The sequence below is a fragment of the Ambystoma mexicanum genome, chromosome 2q (genome assembly GCF_040938575.1).
Source record: "Ambystoma mexicanum isolate Mex_15411 chromosome 2q, UKY_AmexF1_1, whole genome shotgun sequence".
In the NCBI taxonomy this organism is placed as follows: Eukaryota; Metazoa; Chordata; class Amphibia; order Caudata; family Ambystomatidae; genus Ambystoma; species Ambystoma mexicanum.
Window position 1 is genome coordinate 1,301,269,432 of NC_090924.1, and position 18,672 is coordinate 1,301,288,103.

The window sequence follows — 18,672 nt, forward strand, 5'->3', positions numbered from 1 at the left end:
ATCCAAAATGTGTTGTCATGTTATGCTACTGGTATTTAAACCATGCATCGCTGCCAATTGCATGCTGCCCTGTGGAATTCGCCAACTATTGCAATTGATAGATAGAAGTACAGGGTGGGGAATGCTAGCACATTCATTTTAAGCTGCAGTAAATCATATTGATAACGACATATAATCCGGTGGGTGCCCACATTGCTGGTTACCTCAATGAGCAAATAGTATAACTTGAACCATTAATTTCATGCATGCATTTCAGGCCCTTTCTGTAAGAATAGTACATTTTTAAAGCTGGTTCTTTGGAATATCTAAGCGATCTTTACATTGCGCTGGTCATGACTTTTCATCCATGTGTGATGAGACTTGGATCCTGAACTTTGTGTACCTAGTATGCAATCTGTGACTCAGCAGTTGTGTTTCACTACATGTCCCATGAACCTTCATCATTAACTACAGTGGCTAGGGATAGGGAAAGTTGTAGTCCTAAAGATCTGGAGATTCAAAGGTTGCAGGTCCCAGACTTGCGTCTCAAGCTACTCCTAACTGATGGCACCATGTGAGGCTGAGACATGTCTGGGGATGTCTGTGGTCTATTCCTTTTTAGCATCCAGTAAAGAACTGCGCAATGCAGGGCAGACCAGGGCAGTTTTCACTTACTATTATTAGTTTATGTATCACTTTCCATCCATCATGGTATGTATTTCCTGGTATTTATGGAGACACACCTGAAAAGAGAGTAGCACTTTAAAAGGAGGGAAAGATGATGCTATACTGTGTACAAGGTAGGTCACGTGTTTGCTAGTTATGCTGCTAGGTTTCTAGACACTAATTTCACAGGTTTCTGTGCTACATGCAGTCACAGGTTCTAATCCCCGGAGGCCGACTCAGCTGTTCACCCTCCTAAGGTCTACAACATTGAGTACAATGGAGTTGGGCAATAGTAACATCCATTACCAAAGCGTTAAGAATTTAGAAGAATCTGGCATTAAGCGCTATATGAAAACCTACTCTTTTCAGTATCCCTCCTGAAAAGATGCTGCTATGGAAACAGTAATGGATAGTGGTACAAGTGGGCGTTCCCAGGCCAGATGCTGCTTTGGCAATGACACTGGGGGATCATTATCTTGAAAGTGTAGTTTACATCTTTCTCTGCGTTGTGTATACATTGCGTCAACGTTAAATTACACCATCCCTCCTCTGAACCCACTTCCTGCGCTCTGCTGATCGTCTTGATTATAATGTGCGCAGCTGTCGCTCCTCTTGCGTTTCCGACATTAATTAATCAGCAAACATCTGTGTTTTATTTAAACATGTCATCTGAATGGGATACACTAATACCTTCTGTGGTCTTTATGTTCAGCTGGAGGGACTTGTAAAAATAGCAAAAGAGAAGACCGCCTTCCTGAGCCGCGCGGAAACACACAATGGGCCTCATTTTGGCCTTGCCGGTATCCTGGCAGTAGAGCCATCAGGACACCGGTATTTGGTACTTACCTTAGCCGGCAGTCAGTGCAGTAGCACTTTCGCCAGACTACGAGTGCCGGTATGACTGTGTTCATCCCCCATTCATGGAGTCCCATATGACACAATGAGGGGATTTGCCGTCATAATGAAGGCTTTTATTTCCATTAGGGCACCTGGCTAACCTCCAACTTTCAGCTGGATGTAACCCAGGTGTCCCACCGGCAAACCGTAGTTTTCTGGTCCGGCAAAGTGCCGTTATCCACAAATACCAGCACTTTTTTACCGGGCCACCCGACTTGGAATGAGACCCAGGTATTGGTACACTGGAGAAATACCATGCCAGACAGATCGAACGTAGAGTTTATTTTGTTTTTTAAATTTACAAGAGAGCACAAACTATGTGGTGTGTTGCAAAGATGTTCGTGTTTACAGTTGTAATCTGTGAAGACTACATAGGTCTCTTCATTGGCCCGCTGACAACTTTTACTTAAACTAAAGAAGATCACTTCACAAAACATGCTGAGGGGCAGAAGCAACAGAGGGGTTTTATAAGGGACCGGCGGCACGATAAAGCTGAACATAGGGTCTTCTCTTGCACATCCCCTGCTTAAAAGTGGACATGGCACAAATACTCAAATTCCTTGCGAAACGGCCAGCAAAGAAATGCCTCTTCATTGGGAGTTACAGAGTGGCAAAGACACATCAAGAAAGCCACAGGGCTGGAAGAGGGAGAGTCGATGGGAAAGGCAGCAGGACTCATATCTCTCGCTGGCAGGGGCTCTGGAATATAAAGAAAGCGCCCACCAAATTGGCTGCAAACAAAACTGCACTTAAGAAGGACAGTGTGTGCCAAAAGACCATGGCAGACATTGTGTGGGCCTTTTATTATTTTAATATTTTTCTTCCTACCAACCAATCACATTTCATGTTGAGGTATACAGCACATACATTCATACATATTTTATCAATCGATTAATGGTGCTGCTGTGCCACCACATGCTAGATATATAAGCCATTATGTGCTGCAAAATGTCTTATGATATGGGCCTTTCATTTACATTTTATGAATCCCAAATCTTGTTCGATTATTCAGCAGGCACCCTTGGAAGTATATCAACAAACATCTCAACCGCAGGTTGATGACACATGTATGAGTCTACACGCTGAGTGGATAACTGGAAGAAATTGATTGACTGGGAGAGTTTGCAAACATTACAATGTGACTCATTTGACAAACAGATGATCCTTAAGATTTGCTCAGGGGAGTAGAAGGTGGGAGCAAAGGATACACCCAGGAAGAGAGAGCTCCATTAAGTGGGACTGAAAGGTGAGAAGGACCGGGGTCCTCGTGGACTCAGGCAGTGTCCAGCTGAAACATTCTAGTTGCACAGGAGAGACCATTGTGATTGGTTGTTTTATTTTTCAGTGGAGAGGATGGGAATTTGGTTATATAGGGTAAAACGTCCTGATCCAAATGTTAACTGCAGAGTATCTGAACGTGGGCATGGGTCACCATGGCAACAGTCCGGCATCTGTGCTGATGCGGCACACGGCATGGTAGTGTCCATCCTAGGGAGAATTAAGCCATCAAACAAACGGTGCAAATGGCTGTGCACCACTCACAGCTTGCAAACGCTCTTGAGTGTTTATTGGCTCATTGATCATGTATTGATATTGGCAAGCTGATTGCTTTCGTTTTTTTGTTCATGTTCTTTGGTCTATTTTTTATGCTTTCCACGTTAGTCTAATCTTTCTCACACCATCTTTCATATTTCCCCCCAGATGTCTCTGAATCCAATCAACAAAGTGCTCTTTTGGGTCTGGCTCCATTGTTAAACAACATTGGATGTGAGTAATAATGATTGTAGTTCTTGACAGTTTCATCAGTGGGCTCAATGATATAGAAAGAGGACTATCTATTGCATGATGTGGAAACATTAGAACGTATTAGAAGTTTGACGTTATGTTAGGGAGAATTCTCTGTAAATGCTAATTTCCCAAACCTAGTGAGTCCCCCAGCAGCTTTTCTGGATTTTTGGGGTTTATTTTTTTCTCCTGCTAAGAGTGAGACTCTTTTACTCCCACTCTTAGACATGATTTGAGGTGTTCCTTTGTCTTTCCATGTGTTTTATGGGCTATGGGGTCTTTTACTCCATAGGGTCTCATGTGTTTTTGATGTGGGTTATACAGCACCCTTCGTGCCGTAACCCAGGGGTGTCGTAGCGACCCCCCAACATAGACTCCATACCCTGGGACTGGCTACTGTCTCCCAGGGCATGTAAAGTCACCATTGGCTTTACTAGTCCCAAATGATGAACAGAAACCAGTACAAACCATCACATTGTGGACATACTGGTCGGGGCAATTCGATTGCCCCGGGGTCTGTTTTTCGAGGGGGCACGTCTCCGTCCCCCCTGATCGATATTTTGGCTGGTGGCAGTGGATACTACTTTTTATATTCGACCGCGAATATATCTCTATGGTATTTTCCCATTGTTCGAGGCTACCAACTTTAATCCTTTAATTCTTATAGCTTTGAACATACCGCCAGTTTATTTATTTAATATTAATTCACCGGTTGGTATTTTTTGCCAGAACTCGATTCTAAAATGGTGTTTGTGTTCTCTTCTGTGACTCCAACCCAAGTCGAGCCCTTTGTTCCACTTTTTGGCGGGCTTCTCCACAGAAGCCTCCAAAAGTGGTGCCACTCTGTCTGGGTACCACCGGGGGTCCGGGAGGGGGTTTAGGCACCCTGGACTGAGTTGCCTTGGCAACTCAAGTCGCACTCTTGTGTGATTGGCCCAAGTGGTGAACCGGCCAGCTCACCACTTAGCATGTTTGATTGACAGCTAGGCTGAATGAATGGGCGTGTGCTGCATAAAAGCAGGGCTTTGGGGACTAGAACTTCAGAAGTCGCCACAGGACCTAAGAATCCGAGGAGGGAGAACTGAGCCAACCTGCAACGACGACACCAACGGTGGAGCCCTGCTGAACCGTCTCATCACTTTTCCCGACGACAGAGGAGATTTCCAGTCCGCAGAGTCTTCTTCCTTTGACTGGTGGGGATAACCAGGTTTGCCTTCTTTTCACCTTCCTGGAGCATCTTGTGGCCGCCCAGCCCATGCCAAGCACCCCGGCAACCGGAATACCACGGCTTACCACTACCGCGAAGAGAAGGGTAGTACCTTTTACCCAAAAGAACTCCACGGCTGGTTTCTTCCCTGGCAGTGCAACGACCTTCATCTTTCCTCCACAGCGAGACCTCCTCTTCCTCTGGACGAAACACCGACTTCCGCCCACTGCCAGGAACAACTGCCCCTGCTGGAGCTTCCTTCACACTTAAGGTACTGTGTCCCGCCTGGCTTCCCTTGCGACAAATCGTTCGGGGTGACAGTAAAGCCTCGACTTTCTAACCTGGTCTGGCCTGGGACAACCCAGCTAACTTTTCCTGATTTTAATTTCATCCTTTGTGTGCGAACTATCTACAAGACTCTTTGGGCATAAACCCACTGTGTGAACCTGGACCCCTTCTGCTTGCTCTCTCCAAGAGTGGGCCTTGCAATTGACTTCCTTGCTCTCCAGTAGAACTCTGCCTATCCTGCCTTACTGTGGTTCTTTTAAAAGTACTGAAATGTGTGTGCTTCCATAACTCTGCCTTTTTCCCTCCCTTTTTAAAAACTTATTAGAGTGCCATCTTATGTTAAGCGCTCACCTCTGTCTGAAAATAAGTGGTGTTTCTCACTAAGACTTGTCTAATAAGTAATTAGGGTTGTATATATATAATAGTGACTCTGTGCTGAATTTACTTTTCTCTTTATGCTAGTGTAATTTACAAGTGTGTCTTTAAATAAATAATTATATACTTTTACACCAAAGCTCTGGTCAATGTTTACTTGTGCTACTGTATCTCTGTGCCTATTATGTATACTCTATATACTGCCTAACTCTTCTTGAGGGAAGTCTGACTGCTCAGCCACAGCTACCAAGTGAATCTGTGTGGTACAGACTGCTACCAAGTGGGTTTACTGCCAAACACCTGTAGTCTTAAATCTTTTGCAGTGGTCCCTAAGGGAACTGCACAGGTTTCTGCCTAACACGTTATTTCCAAAGAGGAAATCAAATACTCTTCCCGCCACTTGTATTAGCGATGAATCCTCCAGATTATGAATGACAGGGTGATGGTGTTAACCCCCATTCATAGGACTCCTTTGGGGATTTGAGGAAATTACTGCGAGCAGTAATCCCACCCGCAGTGCCTCCTAGATACTTTGAAGCTTAAGTGAAGAAAATCTCCAGCAAAGCAGTGGAAGATTTTTCTCCACTTTTCTCTAAACTCAGAATATGGTGGTGCAGTAAAAGTGGACATATTTTCATAGCCACCACAGTTTTGCCACACCCCCATACTGATAATGAGGCCAGCCCACTGTGCTCCTGCCAGCCTGATGCATCACTTGTATGACTGATGCACACACTCACACAAAACCCTCGACACTTATCTTGGAATGTTTCAAGATAGAGAACATGTGGCCAGAAAAAGGTGCAATTCTTTTTAGTCCAGGAAGTCCGCCAATTTTGGAAACTGAATACGTTTTGAACACTTTCACCAGTTCACTGAATAACAGCAAATGGCATGACATCAGATTGGATCCTGCCCACTCTGCACATGAGACCACATAAATTAGTACTATGATTTTACAAGGTGCTTCATGGTGGATCACACTTGCTTCTAAGTGCTGTAATAATAGCTGACCTGATTACCCTGCTTCTCACAATGTTCATTTTTTACTTCAGGGGCCAGATTACAGAAACTTTGCAGCGGTGCAAGTGCAAAGTTGCACAGTATTAGCACTAAAGAAAACTTTGCCCTATTTCTAGCCTAGTTTATGGAACGTTTAGCATGGTGCGAAGTGATTTTGCGCTGCCAACAAACACTGGAACCGGCCCTAATTCACAGAGCGGTGCAACGTTTATTTTTGCAGAGCAAAGTCACTTTGCATTGCAAAAGTATTCTTTGTCCCACGCTAAAAGGGCCTAATTCACACAAAAAGCACTGGGCCTGATTCATGGAAATGTTTGCGTGGAAAATCTGGGATTTGCGTGCCAATCTGTGCACAAACCCCCATTGGGCGATTCATGGATTCATGTGCAGGACTTTTCCGGGACTTGCGAGGATTCCACGAAGGTCCAGCACGTCTCTATGAGTGGAGGAGCGCCTTGCACAAGACACCAAGCAGAGCGTGTGTGAGGGCTGCACAGAGGGTCTAGAGTAGGGGGTGGAACTCAGAAAATGAGGAAGAACAAAGGAAAAAGTGGGCATTACGAGGGACAGGCCGCAGTCAGTCCATATCATACCCACAAATGTGCACAATATGCGAAGTGTCCACACAAATTCCATGATCGCTCCGCCACCCAAAGGCAGGTGTAAAGACACTTGCGCATAGGAATCGCAGTGTGGAGGTGGGTTTGCATGTCAAGTTTAAGAATGTGTTTACGCAATCAGGGATCTGATTGGACTTAGGGTTGTGCGTACGCAGTTTAGTGGTGCTGGAACAGTTTACGGGGGTCGCATGCAGATTTTCCGAGTTTTACCCGAGTTACAATAAATCGGACGCATGTTGTTGGGGTGCCGGTACCAGTTACAGGGGAACCCGCACTGGGCCTCATGCACTGTTTGAAGGGTGCGTGTATTCACGCCGGGGAGCACGCAAAGGTAGCTGTTCTGCCTGTTTTTGCTTTGCATGGGGGCATGCAGGGGCTTTCCGACCACCACTTGTGTATATGGTTACTTTGCGCAGGAAATTCCATGAATACGCGGGGTGCACATTTTTTACTCTGCGTGCAGGCTCGCGCAGTGTCGTTCTCGGGACGCAGCCTTTGCAGGTTTAATGCACACTTTTCCATGAATCGGGCCCTAAATTCCTGATTTGTACGTTTCAACATGGGAAACACCCATTTTATAATCAGGCTCTATGTCTGCACTGCTTAGTGCTTTTTTAAGATAAAATTAGGCCCATTTAGCGCAGTGCAAAGAGTACTTTTGCAGTGCCGATTGACTTTGCTCTGCAAAAATACACTTTGCACTGCTATGTGAATTAGGGCCACTGGTTCAAAGTGTTTGTTGGCAGTGCAAAGTCAGTTTGCACCGCGCTAAACGTGCCATGAATTAAGCCATATTAGAAATTCATTGCTCCATGGCAAGTGCAGTTAACCAGGTTATAAGCAACAGGGTAAAATTACCCTAGTGCAAAAAAGATACCTTCTCAGTGCATTTTTGTATCAGGGCAAATGTTGTCCTAGTGCTAATACTCTTCCATAATAGCACTCGGGCCAATTTTGCACTAGTGAGAAAATTTATCCTTTTTGCACTAGACAATCTATGCTTATAACATGCCAAATTGCACTTGTCAAGGTGTAATGGTTTTGTAATATGCCCTAGTTTTTTTTAGAAATACTAAACTTTGCACACGCACCGGTGCACTGTTTCTGTAATCTGGTCCCAGAAGGCGATCCGAGTCCGCCCCCTGCAGGCTGAACACAGATATCTGAGGCGTGGGATTTACTGAGTGATTGTGCCAACATGTACTTGTGACATGCTTGTAGATTCCAACTCTGATGGTTTGGAAGCCGCTATCAACATGATGGGTTGCTTGCTGAGAAAATGCAAAGCAGCCGCACCATATATGGACTTAATACTAAGGATCTGCTCGGCTCTCCGCCTGTGCTGTTTAAACATCTGGACAGCTCCATTAAATCAGATGCGCCTGAAAGCAAATAGAGGGGGGGGGCTGTCAATGCGCGTGTGTATACACCAAGAGCCCCGGACCACACAGGACTGTTTGCCAGGAAATATTCAAGAAAGCAAATGTATTCCCATGAAGCTGTTCACAAAAGGGCCTGGACCGCCTGTGTACTGTATACTGCCCGCATTGTCTGCATCATCCACAGCCGGAGGCCATTTTACAAACGCACCAGCCTCCGGGCTGTATGTGCGCTTTACAAATGAAATAAATAAATAAATAAATCCGCGGGATGCAGAAATGTGTGGAGCTGGGTGATTCCAAGAAAATCGCTGGTAATCGCGAACCGCTCCTGCATCTGACAGTGCTCGAGGGCCAGGTCCAGTAGTAGGGCATTCAGTGTTTCAGCAATGTATATTAATGGTATAAACTCCTATGCAATGCATCTCATTACAGACTAATATTCAGTGGTAAAAGTGCACAAAAAGAAGTGGGGGAACTATGCTGCGTGCTGGCCTGCCTCCGCACCCCACAAACCCCATTGCCATGCCCCCTCCCACACGCAAAACAAACCCCATACCTGGGTCTCGCCTTTCCTCCATTCCACACCCACCACTGTGTAAAGGCTGAAAGAAACACAGTTAAAGAAAATGCGAAATGCATGTTGAACGACCCTCATTACCTTTATTCATTGCCCCCATTGCATGCAGCTTAACGCACCCTGCCCTTTTTGATGACACATCATTCGCACCTCTTAAGGGGCATGCTTAATTTAGTTAAATGTATTTGGTATTTATAATGCGCCTATACAGAATGTGTTTCAAAGCGCAACAAGACAAGAGGGGGGCGGAGACAAGGATGACAAAAACAAAACAGTCCTACTAGGCTTTGTGGATCGTGCAAGTGCAGTAACAAGAGGTGCGGGAGACGGTAGAGGTGGGAATGACTGTCAGGGCGGAAGGACCCGTGAGAAAGCGAGTGCCAGCGGAGACCAGGTTGACAGAGTCAGGGGAAGGCACAGAGTGCTGGGAAACAAAGGTCCATGAGCTAAGTGCAAGGTAAGGAGCTGGAAGGGCTGAAGAAGTGCAAGTACAGCCAGGCCGTACAGGGCAAATGCAGGTTGAGGGGGGAGGTCAGGGGAGACCAAGTGCAGAGGTAGACTGGACGAGGGGGGCCTGGTGCCCTGTGAGAGTCTGAAGGAACCAGGCAGCCAGTCAAGAGGCAGTCAGGAACATTAGCAGGGGAGGGGCAGAGGGAAGGAGGAAGAGAAAAGGAAGGTCTTGAGAAGCTTTTGGAACTTATGGAGATCTGGCTAAAGTCTGAGAGGGGTAGGGTGGCTATTCCAGAGGAAGGCACCTGTGGAGGAGAGAGATCTACCCCACTCTCTGCTTGGAGAAGCATCTGATCTGTAGAGAGTTGAAGCTAGGAGCCAGGCTCTACCAATAAGGTATTTTGGTGAGAGTTGGATGTAGTGGGGTCTCAGGCCCCAGAAAGGCTTGTGGATGATGCATTGAGTTTCTGGGGGCAGGTGAGGAAAAGGAGAATGCCTCTGAGGAGGTGCAGTTGAAAGTGGGCCTCCTTGGCAAGGTCTGTGATGTGAGGAGAGTAGGAGAGAGAAGAGTCGAAGATGACACCAAGGTTTCTTTTACCACATAAGAGGGTGGGGGGAGGGGATCCATGGACGGTGGCCAGAGGGTATGGGGGAAGTAGGGAGCTGGGGTCCCAAAGAGAAGGATCTCAGTCTTACTGGCATTAAGGCAGAGATTTTAGCAGCGTGCCAAGTCTGAATAGCAGTCAGACAGTCAGGAATGAGAGAGGAAGAACAGGAGGCAGTGGAGGGAAGCTTGAAGGAGAGCTACGTGTCATCTGCATAACACTGGAAGTTAGGAGAGAAGGTGAAGATCAAATGGACTAGAGGGGCCAGGTAGATGTTGAAAAGCCCTGGTGAGAGGATAGAGTCCTGAGGGACACGGCATGTGGAGAGTGAGATGGAGGATAGAAAAGGGCCCAGTTGAACCTGGGAAGGTTGGCCAGAGAGGAAGGAGGTCAACCAGTCCAGAGCCAGGTCTGTGATGTCAAGGGAATCACAGAGCCAATTTATAAGGGTGGCATGATTGACCATATCAAAGGCAGAGGAGAGGCCAAGAAGGATGAGAATGGAAGGAGAGTTAGAATCAAGATTAGAGAGAAAGTCTTCATGGGTTTTCAGGGGTGCTGTTTCTGTGCCTCCGGCAGCTCTGAGGCCAGACTGGTGGTCATGAAGGAACCAGCAGATTCAGTGTGGTGGATAAGCTGGGAGATGGCCAGCTTCTCCAAGAGTTTTCCCAGGAAGGGGGTAATGGAGATAGGGCAATAGTTAGCCAGACAGGAAGGTTCCTGCTAATGCTAAAGATTAAAGCCACCCCTTACATCTACTCACTGACCTCACGTACAGATGTGCCTGCAGTATTTTCACGTTAAGTTGCTTAAATGCAAAAGAAAAATTCAGATTACTGCGGGAGCAGGGCTATGATGGGGCTTGGGAATGGCCTTTGTCCCAAGCAGACCACTGAAAAAATAACAGTAACCCAGCAGTTCTATGATAACTCACCGAGTTGTGAGGTTGCAGCTAATCCTGCAGGTCCCAGGTATGAATCCCCCAGAGAGCAAACACATATTCCTACACTTTTATTTTAAAACCAAACCATTCCAGAACAGTTTCTTTTTCAAATACACATGTATGAATGGCAACAGTTAATTTAAAAAAGTAGAGGAGCAGTCCTCCCAGACACTCCCGCCCACTTTGATCACTGCTAATATTCATTGGTTGGACTGAAACACTGGCACGGTGGAGGCTGCAAGCGTAAGAGAGTACCTTTATCTGGGTGCCGGTGCAGACACTCCACTGATACAGTGCTCGTGCCTGTCCCTGTCTCCTCGCTCACTAGAGGTTACCACTCCAATCTGTCTCATATTCTGTTTCCGACTCTCTCCTGATCTCCACGTGGCATTTGGCACATTTGACCATGACTCACTCGTTTGGACTCTCTCGCATCTTGGGTGTCAGGTCCCTGGCCTCACTTGGGTGGCCTCTTATCTGGAACACTAGGAACTTCTTTGCAACCTCTTCTCCTGGTAGAAGTCCCACAAGTCTCTGTTCTTAGTCCCCCCCCTTTATCACTGATCCCTCAACAAACTCCTCTACTTCCGGGCCTTCTCAATACATTTATTTGCCAATGAAACTAAACTCATCATCTCCTCCCATTCCTTTGCCCTCAAGTTCCATCTCAAATCACTAAGGGCCTCATCACGACTTTGGCGGTAACCCTTAAATCCGGCTGTAGCGCTATTACCGCTGGATTTAAGGGTCCATCAAATCAGGACTTCGGCGGATTTTGCCCCAGCTCTGAGCTGGGGGGAAATCTGCTGAAAATGTGCACTATTACCGCCGGCGGGAAATCCGCCAGCGGTAAGAGCGCGGAAATTCCCCATTAAGCCCAATGGGGAATGGGGCATTCCCGAATGGGCTCAATGGGGAATGTGGATTAACATTACTTCCAAACTCGTGATTCGGCGCTATTAGCGCTGGGGAGTTCGGCGGTAAGGCTAATACCACTGGCGGTAATACCGCCAAAGTCGTGATCAGGCCCTAAGTGCCAGTCTGGTCATCATTACTGGATGGCACTTGGTTTACTAATGGTCATCACATCTACCACCAAACTAGGCCGGTATCAGGTAACATTATCCCCCTAAATAATGTTGCCATACAAGTAGTCGCTGGGAAACGGCATAGATGACATTATTTAGGGGGATAATATATGGGGTAAATGGGAGCGGGGTCTCCGGGGGTGTCCCCCGCACCATTTAAAATAATGCGGGAGTTCCAGGGAGGATCCCAGCAGGTTCCATGGGGGAATATCGCTGCAAAAAAGTTTCACCATTCTTGCATGGCAACATTTATGCAGGGATATAATCACATGGAACCAATAGGCCAAATCCCTTCTTCCCTCACAATCAGGGGTTCCAGAGCTATGGCTGCCAAGCTTAACCTCCTGAGCAACCAGAAAGATCTGTCTCCTTGTCATCTTTCACTTGACCTAACACTTTTCACCACCACTATATCATTAGTAGGCTAGATGCATGAGTCAGCCACCACATGGGGTTCCACTTCTAGCCCTGTTTTCTAAACTCTGTATGGATCTACTACTCTGATAGCGCTTGGAGGCCATGACGTGAACAGAGGCACTGTTCAGGAGATTTACGCATTTGCCAAATACCCATAGTGTGCCAACTTCATGATGCCATTAAAAGACACTGGATGGTGTTTTACTTAAATCTTTCAAAACGCTATCGTACAAGCAACCTAGGATTTCTGACCCACTAGCTACTAAGATGTGGCTGTGCATGTGTGTCATTCGAATACCAGTTAAGCCGAATTTACCAGATGCTTAAAATAGAGTCTGAAAACCTTCTCTTAAATATATGGTGGAGACATAGGGCATTTTTTCCAGAGAGGGTGACCATTATAGCTCTGTTGGTGGATACTGCTGGTGTTAGCCTATCCCCAAATTATAGGAGGACCGAATGCAGGTTGAACAAAGACAACACTACAATGATTTAGGTCTCTAAACGGTGGTAATGCTCTTTGAAAATATGATAGATTTCTAAATGTTCTCATAGGTTAATAAACTGTTCGCCACCTGATGCCACATAACAGGCATGTGGTCGTGGATATGTGGTTTGTCTTTCTTCAGGGCCCCTAAGCTGACCGCAGAAATTAACATGTAATGGACGGTGGTATTTTCATTTCACATCTATTGTGCGATGTGAGAGCCTCGCCACATGGAAGAACGCATATGAAAATTCACAAGCCTAGTGTTGCTTCCAGGGAATGGCCTGGGGTGGTAAGTCCCACCCCTTGAATCTGATTGGCCACCCCAGGTGCCACCCCATTATCCTAAACTATGATCATTACGTGTGTGTGCGCTCGTACTTCATGCCACCCCTGCATAAATCAGTGCCCCACGGAGTCAAATGATACCGGAGATGCCATTGCACAAGACTGGAGCCCCAACATTCATAAAAGATACCTGGATGAGTACAGCGACCAGAGATGGCCACCACAGCTTCTGGGCCCAACAACACATGCCGTGAAGTAATGCACAATTTGCAACAGCATTTCCCAAAAGTCTCCCCCTTAAGAACTACTTAGGCAGTCTGTCACAAAAGAAACAAATTGCTATTTGCGTCTATGGGCCTCTTTCTTGTTGGTGCCTGAACCAATGTTATGTCCCAGTGCGACTCGGCAAAGAAGTGGCATTGTACATAGTCGCTGGCAGAATGCAAGGCAGAGAGGACCACTTTGATATATATGTCTAGTGTTACTTTTACCACCAGTGGCATTTACCACTGACTATAATAACCAGTGGTGCAGTGGTTGGAACACATTTCGGCAGATCTTATCTGCAGTAGAGCCCTATCGGCAGACCGGTATGTTCCAGAGATTCAGAAGAGCAGTGCAACAGTACAACAGTGCAACCTTCTCCTCTTCAGGAACAGGGCACAATAGACAGAGACTGATCCTTGGCTCTGAAGGGATAGCTATAGCCGAGAACAGCCCCATCCCAACTACACCTGTACCAAGCATGTGCCTGACTAGGCCTTCCCTGACCCATGGGTGGTGCCAAGAGCCAGGGTACAGGACAGTCACATTACCTTTTCCCAGGTTGCCGAAGGATGCCCAGTCATCAAAAGTGCCTCAGGACGGACTATCCATCCAAGATGAAATGCAGGGTGGATGTGTACCGCCCAGTCTCCTATGGCCTGGCATCCATCTTCTTTTCCACTAGCTGAGGTAAGTTACACTGACGAGATGCTGTCAAGATACGTGAACAAATGGAAACACCCCTAGTGATGGCAGTCTGCTGTGGGGCAATAGATGCTGAGCAAGCCAAAGGACATGGAGTGGCAACACATCCCTAGGAAGGGTCACTGGGCTACCATAGGGTATATGGTCTGTACAAGCCCTCTGCAGCTGATAACCCCTAATATACAACACTTATAATCCATCCCAACCCGGACTGCGACCCAACCCCTTTCCCTCATCCTGGTAGAGTCAATAAAAGGCCCAGTTGTGGTTGGCAGTAGCTCTACTACCATCAAATGGATTCCTGTGCCAGAGCCAACAACAAACAGGGGCATCGTGCATTGCCTATTGGTATAAGCAAAATCTGGACAATATGGGAAAAGCTAAAAGGTGCAAACAGCTGGCAATAGCTTGGCATATTATGGCAGAGCTTGGCAAATGTGTATCTGATGCCTAAACAAGAGCCAAAACAGATGGCTTTGCTAATGCTTGTTTTTAATATGAATTCAGTGCAAGGAACAGATGCAAGTACACACATATTGTTTATAAAATTGAGATACTGAAGGTGCACTTGGTGAAGACAGTTGTAATACATCACAAGCTGGTCTTGCTCGTTTACAGCTGGAATTAAGGCAATGCCATTCAGAAGGCTGCTTTGAAATCACAGAGCTAAACTCAAACAGATCCTAGCTGGATGTGTTTTGGACACGGAGGGGCAGTTAGTGGTTGTGAATGGCCATACAGATTAGCATAGCCATGGGCGGTGAATGGGTGGGTAAATAACTAAACAATACCCATGGTTGGTCTGTCCCTCCTCACATCTCATCTCTCATCACGACTTCTCTCTCCTTCTTCACTACCCATGACAATAATTATGGCTTATGGGCAGCTCTTTCAGTGCGACCTAAGACCAAAACTAAAAAAATACTTACAAACAGCAGATATAACGTGTGGTGAATGACCTAATAAGACCATCAAAGTAAAACTAAGTGAACGTATTTCCAGGACGAGGTCGGGAGGATACCTCAGAGGCAACGTTTGTGTTTGAATCAAGATGATCCAGAGCAACCCAGGTTCAAATCCCAGTCCCGCACTTAGAGACTGGGCTTTGGCATTAAGCTCGTTATAAAGGATTAATTAATTTAATTTTGCGTAAACAAATCAAACAACATACATGCAACAGAGCAAAAGGAATAGATGAAAAAGCTATCTGACTATTTTAAATGGCATCCTGTGCTCATCTTTGAGCCCACCGAGCGATCACCAGGATAGTTGTTGGTTTATGCACACATACATACAGAAGGATCCGGCAAGTGTCACTTACCAAAGTACAACCATCTTTTCCCGGCTCCAGAGGGCGCCTTAGACCTGTTGTGAGAAAGACAGGAAGAGGTCCATTTGACTACCGGAATTTCACATTTTGGTCATCAAAAATTGGTCAAAAATAATCATTTGCATGAAAGTTTTAAAAAATGTATCATTTTGTATAAATATTGAGGCTCGCAATATCATTTTAGAGTAGCCATAACTTAAGTATGTCAGATTAGTAGCCCATATGTTAAGGAGCGCTTTCGCCTTGAAAGACGGACTTGCTTTTGGTGCATATCCTTAGCTCGGTGTAATGGGCAAAAACAAGGAGCCTACGTTCCTGTGAAGAACCCATGTGTCTTGGTAGAAATCGCTCTTCCTTGCCGCCCATGGGAGTCTTACTCGGTCGTGGGTACAATTCTGTCCGATACCGTCTGTGATCTCGGGTCATTATCAGCCGCTGTCCTGCATTATGGCGTATCAATGGGATGGGCAGGTACATGCTTTTGCCATGGTGCAAAGAATGCTGGCACATCACCCATCAATAATGTAATCTCCCATTGTATCAATTAAGCAATAATACCCATGATGGCGGTCTTGATCGGTTGGTAATGGCCCGGGACACAAGTGATAGGTCTAAGAGTGGTGAGGGGGTTTAACAGGGGCCAAGGGATGTTACTGCCAGCTAATGATTAGAGGAGGGAGGGGCATTAAATGCCCTGTGTAGTTCTTCCTTATTGTGCACAGGAGGCTTGGTCTGAGACGCACTAAGCACTCTACATGTCGCCCCAGCACTTTTCTTGTACTACTACTACTACTACTACTACTACTACTAAATCAGTAGTGATTGCAATCATAAGGGTGAAACCTACCCAAACCGACAGGTATACATCCTTCAAGGGCATGCTATATCTTCAGGGGGACGGGGAGATGGAGTGGGGGGGAATGAGCTGACAACAACAGCAACTTCACTTCTGAGTTGCTGGGAGGCCCAACCAGAGTCTCACAGGATAAGGTGAGTCAGTCTGTCCTGCACTTCCATTCCAGGAGGTTGGCTAGCACCTACAGTGATTCTTACACCTTCAGTGAACATGTTTATGGTTCCAGTGCAGCTAGCACAGAAGCCCTGGTCCAACAGCAGTCACCACCATTGTTACCCATGGGTGGTGTGGGGTCTGAGCTCACCCCTGCCTTGAATGCCTTCTGTCTTCACCTCTATGGCAGAGGACTTTGAAGTAGCCACTACGTCTAACAGAGATCCAGTTAATCCTTTTTGTTCTTGAAAGAGTCCAAAGGTGAATCAAAACATGAGGGTTGCCCCTCTCCTCTTTAAAGCAAAATGTCACAGGGGTAGGCCCAAAGCAAACCTGCAACAAGGGGATCAATCTAGTGTGGTGTAACAAGTGCCCTTTGCTTTATGATATAACACCCAGAGTACCTTCCCTTCAGGAAATGAAATGGAGGGAACAGGAAAAGGAATCCGAATCCTAAGAGAAACTATGATGATGGTAGGGCGCTTCTCAGAGCCCACCTCTTTGTTCTGGCTTCTCTAACCCTGCCACATTCCCAGGCTGGCTAGCTTCAAAGGGACCTCACTGGTCGGCACCATGGTGTTAGAGTGGCTTCTTTTTTTATGTCAGTGCTTCCTTTGAAAAACCTGTTCCCAGGAAATCACTTGGGGGAAGTTCCTTTCCCATGAGTGCATTGTTTTGAACTTCCAACAGGAGAATGAGGGAGACAGCCTCTTGGCTAGTGTTCCACATAACAGCTATGGAGACAGTTTAGCATCACACCTTTAGAGGAGGTCCCAAATACAGCCCGCACTCAAACCATCCATTTTGAAGTACCAGGAACGATCACATCGAAATATGTGACGTATGATGAGCAAATAAACCAGCAGAGAGCCGCAGTGGGGCTCTATCCAGTACCTATCAGAAGAACAGCACCTATTGAAGTACAAATACCAAGGAAACCATGGACAGTAAGGTACCCATTGAGAAAGCCATATCAACAAACGAAATGAAGATTGTCCATGAAGAAACCAAAAAGGTCTTAATGGAAGACGAATAGTGACGACATGAAAACCCGGACTGACTCACATATAGAAGAAATGACAACCAGAGAATGACGTAAAGAGATGAAAATGCCATGGGCCAGGGATATCGTGAACCTAAAGTGAAAGGACGATGTCAAACGTATGAAGGTTAAGCCATGAGCATCATGCAGATATTCGACCAGTTTACACATGTACATATGCTTGAAACCGCAAGAAAGCTAAGAAAACTGTGCGGCTTGCTATGCTTAGTAGAAAGATAGTGTGGCAAGCGCCACTATACATAATCTACCTCAAAAGAAGCACGTAATATAAGTATATTTCCACTTTGCACAAAAGCAGAATTAACCAAAGGTTACTAAAGGCCACACAAGAAAAGCTTCATATTTAGCAAAATCGAGAAGAAGCGGCAGAAAGGAAACTCAGCAGAGGCACCTTGTGCCAGGAAAGCCAAGGTCGTATCAGTAGAAGAGACAAACAGTAGCTACTATTAATTGAAACTAAGAACAGAATATCCTGCTTCAGAAAGGCCAAGATAAAAAACTGGAGACAGGTGGTGGATGAAACGAAAATCAAATACACAAATTGATGAAGAAGAGGCAAATTCACAGTATCTGAATCACGTGACCAGCTGAGCGAGCAGAAATAAGACCTTCACACCTACGCATGGCAACAGGCCAGGAGAAGCTATCAGAACTTTTCCAGACAGAAGATGCAGTCTCGAGGTCAACCACAGTGAAATAATTGACACATGGCTACTAAAGTGATGATTGTAACAATAATTGGAGGAAGGCCGATGAGCTAATGGGCACCCTGCACCTGGCCGACCATTCGGCGTGCTGCTAGACAAAGTGGAAAAGTATGTGTGGGGTTTGGTGCCAACCCAATCACAGTGGACCAAGTAATCTAGAGTCCTATAGTTAGTGGAAGCAATGGGACGTCGTACTTTTGTGATGTCTACAGTAGCCATTTTGAAGGTAGGGCTTTGATGTCCCACCTGACAGGGTTTATCCAATCCCTTTACTACGCTACCATATACAGATATGGTACCTATATTAAAGTTACCTTTCCTAAACCAATAGAATTGCATGCCAACTTTTAAGCGTTAAACGTCAGTGATGACGAGATTTTAGTATTAATAATGTTTTTATGAAGCTCGTTGGAGTTGTGAAGTGAGAAGGAAGATCACGCATCCGCTGATATTCATGAGACTTCCTGTTTTTTGTACTTGTCATTAAACGGACTCCCTTTGCCAAACCGTCGAGTTG

The 18,672-nt window shown here is 46.0% G+C and overlaps 1 protein-coding gene across 6 annotated transcripts in view; it reads right to left on the bottom strand.

Moving 5' to 3' along the window:
• The window catches only part of LOC138570116 (collagen alpha-4(VI) chain-like), a 559,183-nt gene that overhangs the window by 475,729 nt on the left and 64,782 nt on the right, over positions 1-18,672 (bottom strand). For 5 of the 6 annotated variants that reach the window (XM_069648741.1, XM_069648737.1, XM_069648740.1 and 2 more), the window contains exon 2: positions 15,368-15,411. The exons of the other annotated variant lie outside the window; for it this stretch is intronic. In XM_069648741.1, coding sequence (XP_069504842.1) covers positions 15,368-15,381 — 14 coding nt within the window. In that variant the 5' untranslated portion in view covers positions 15,382-15,411. The remainder of the gene's footprint in view (positions 1-15,367; positions 15,412-18,672) is intronic. 6 annotated transcript variants of the gene reach the window in all.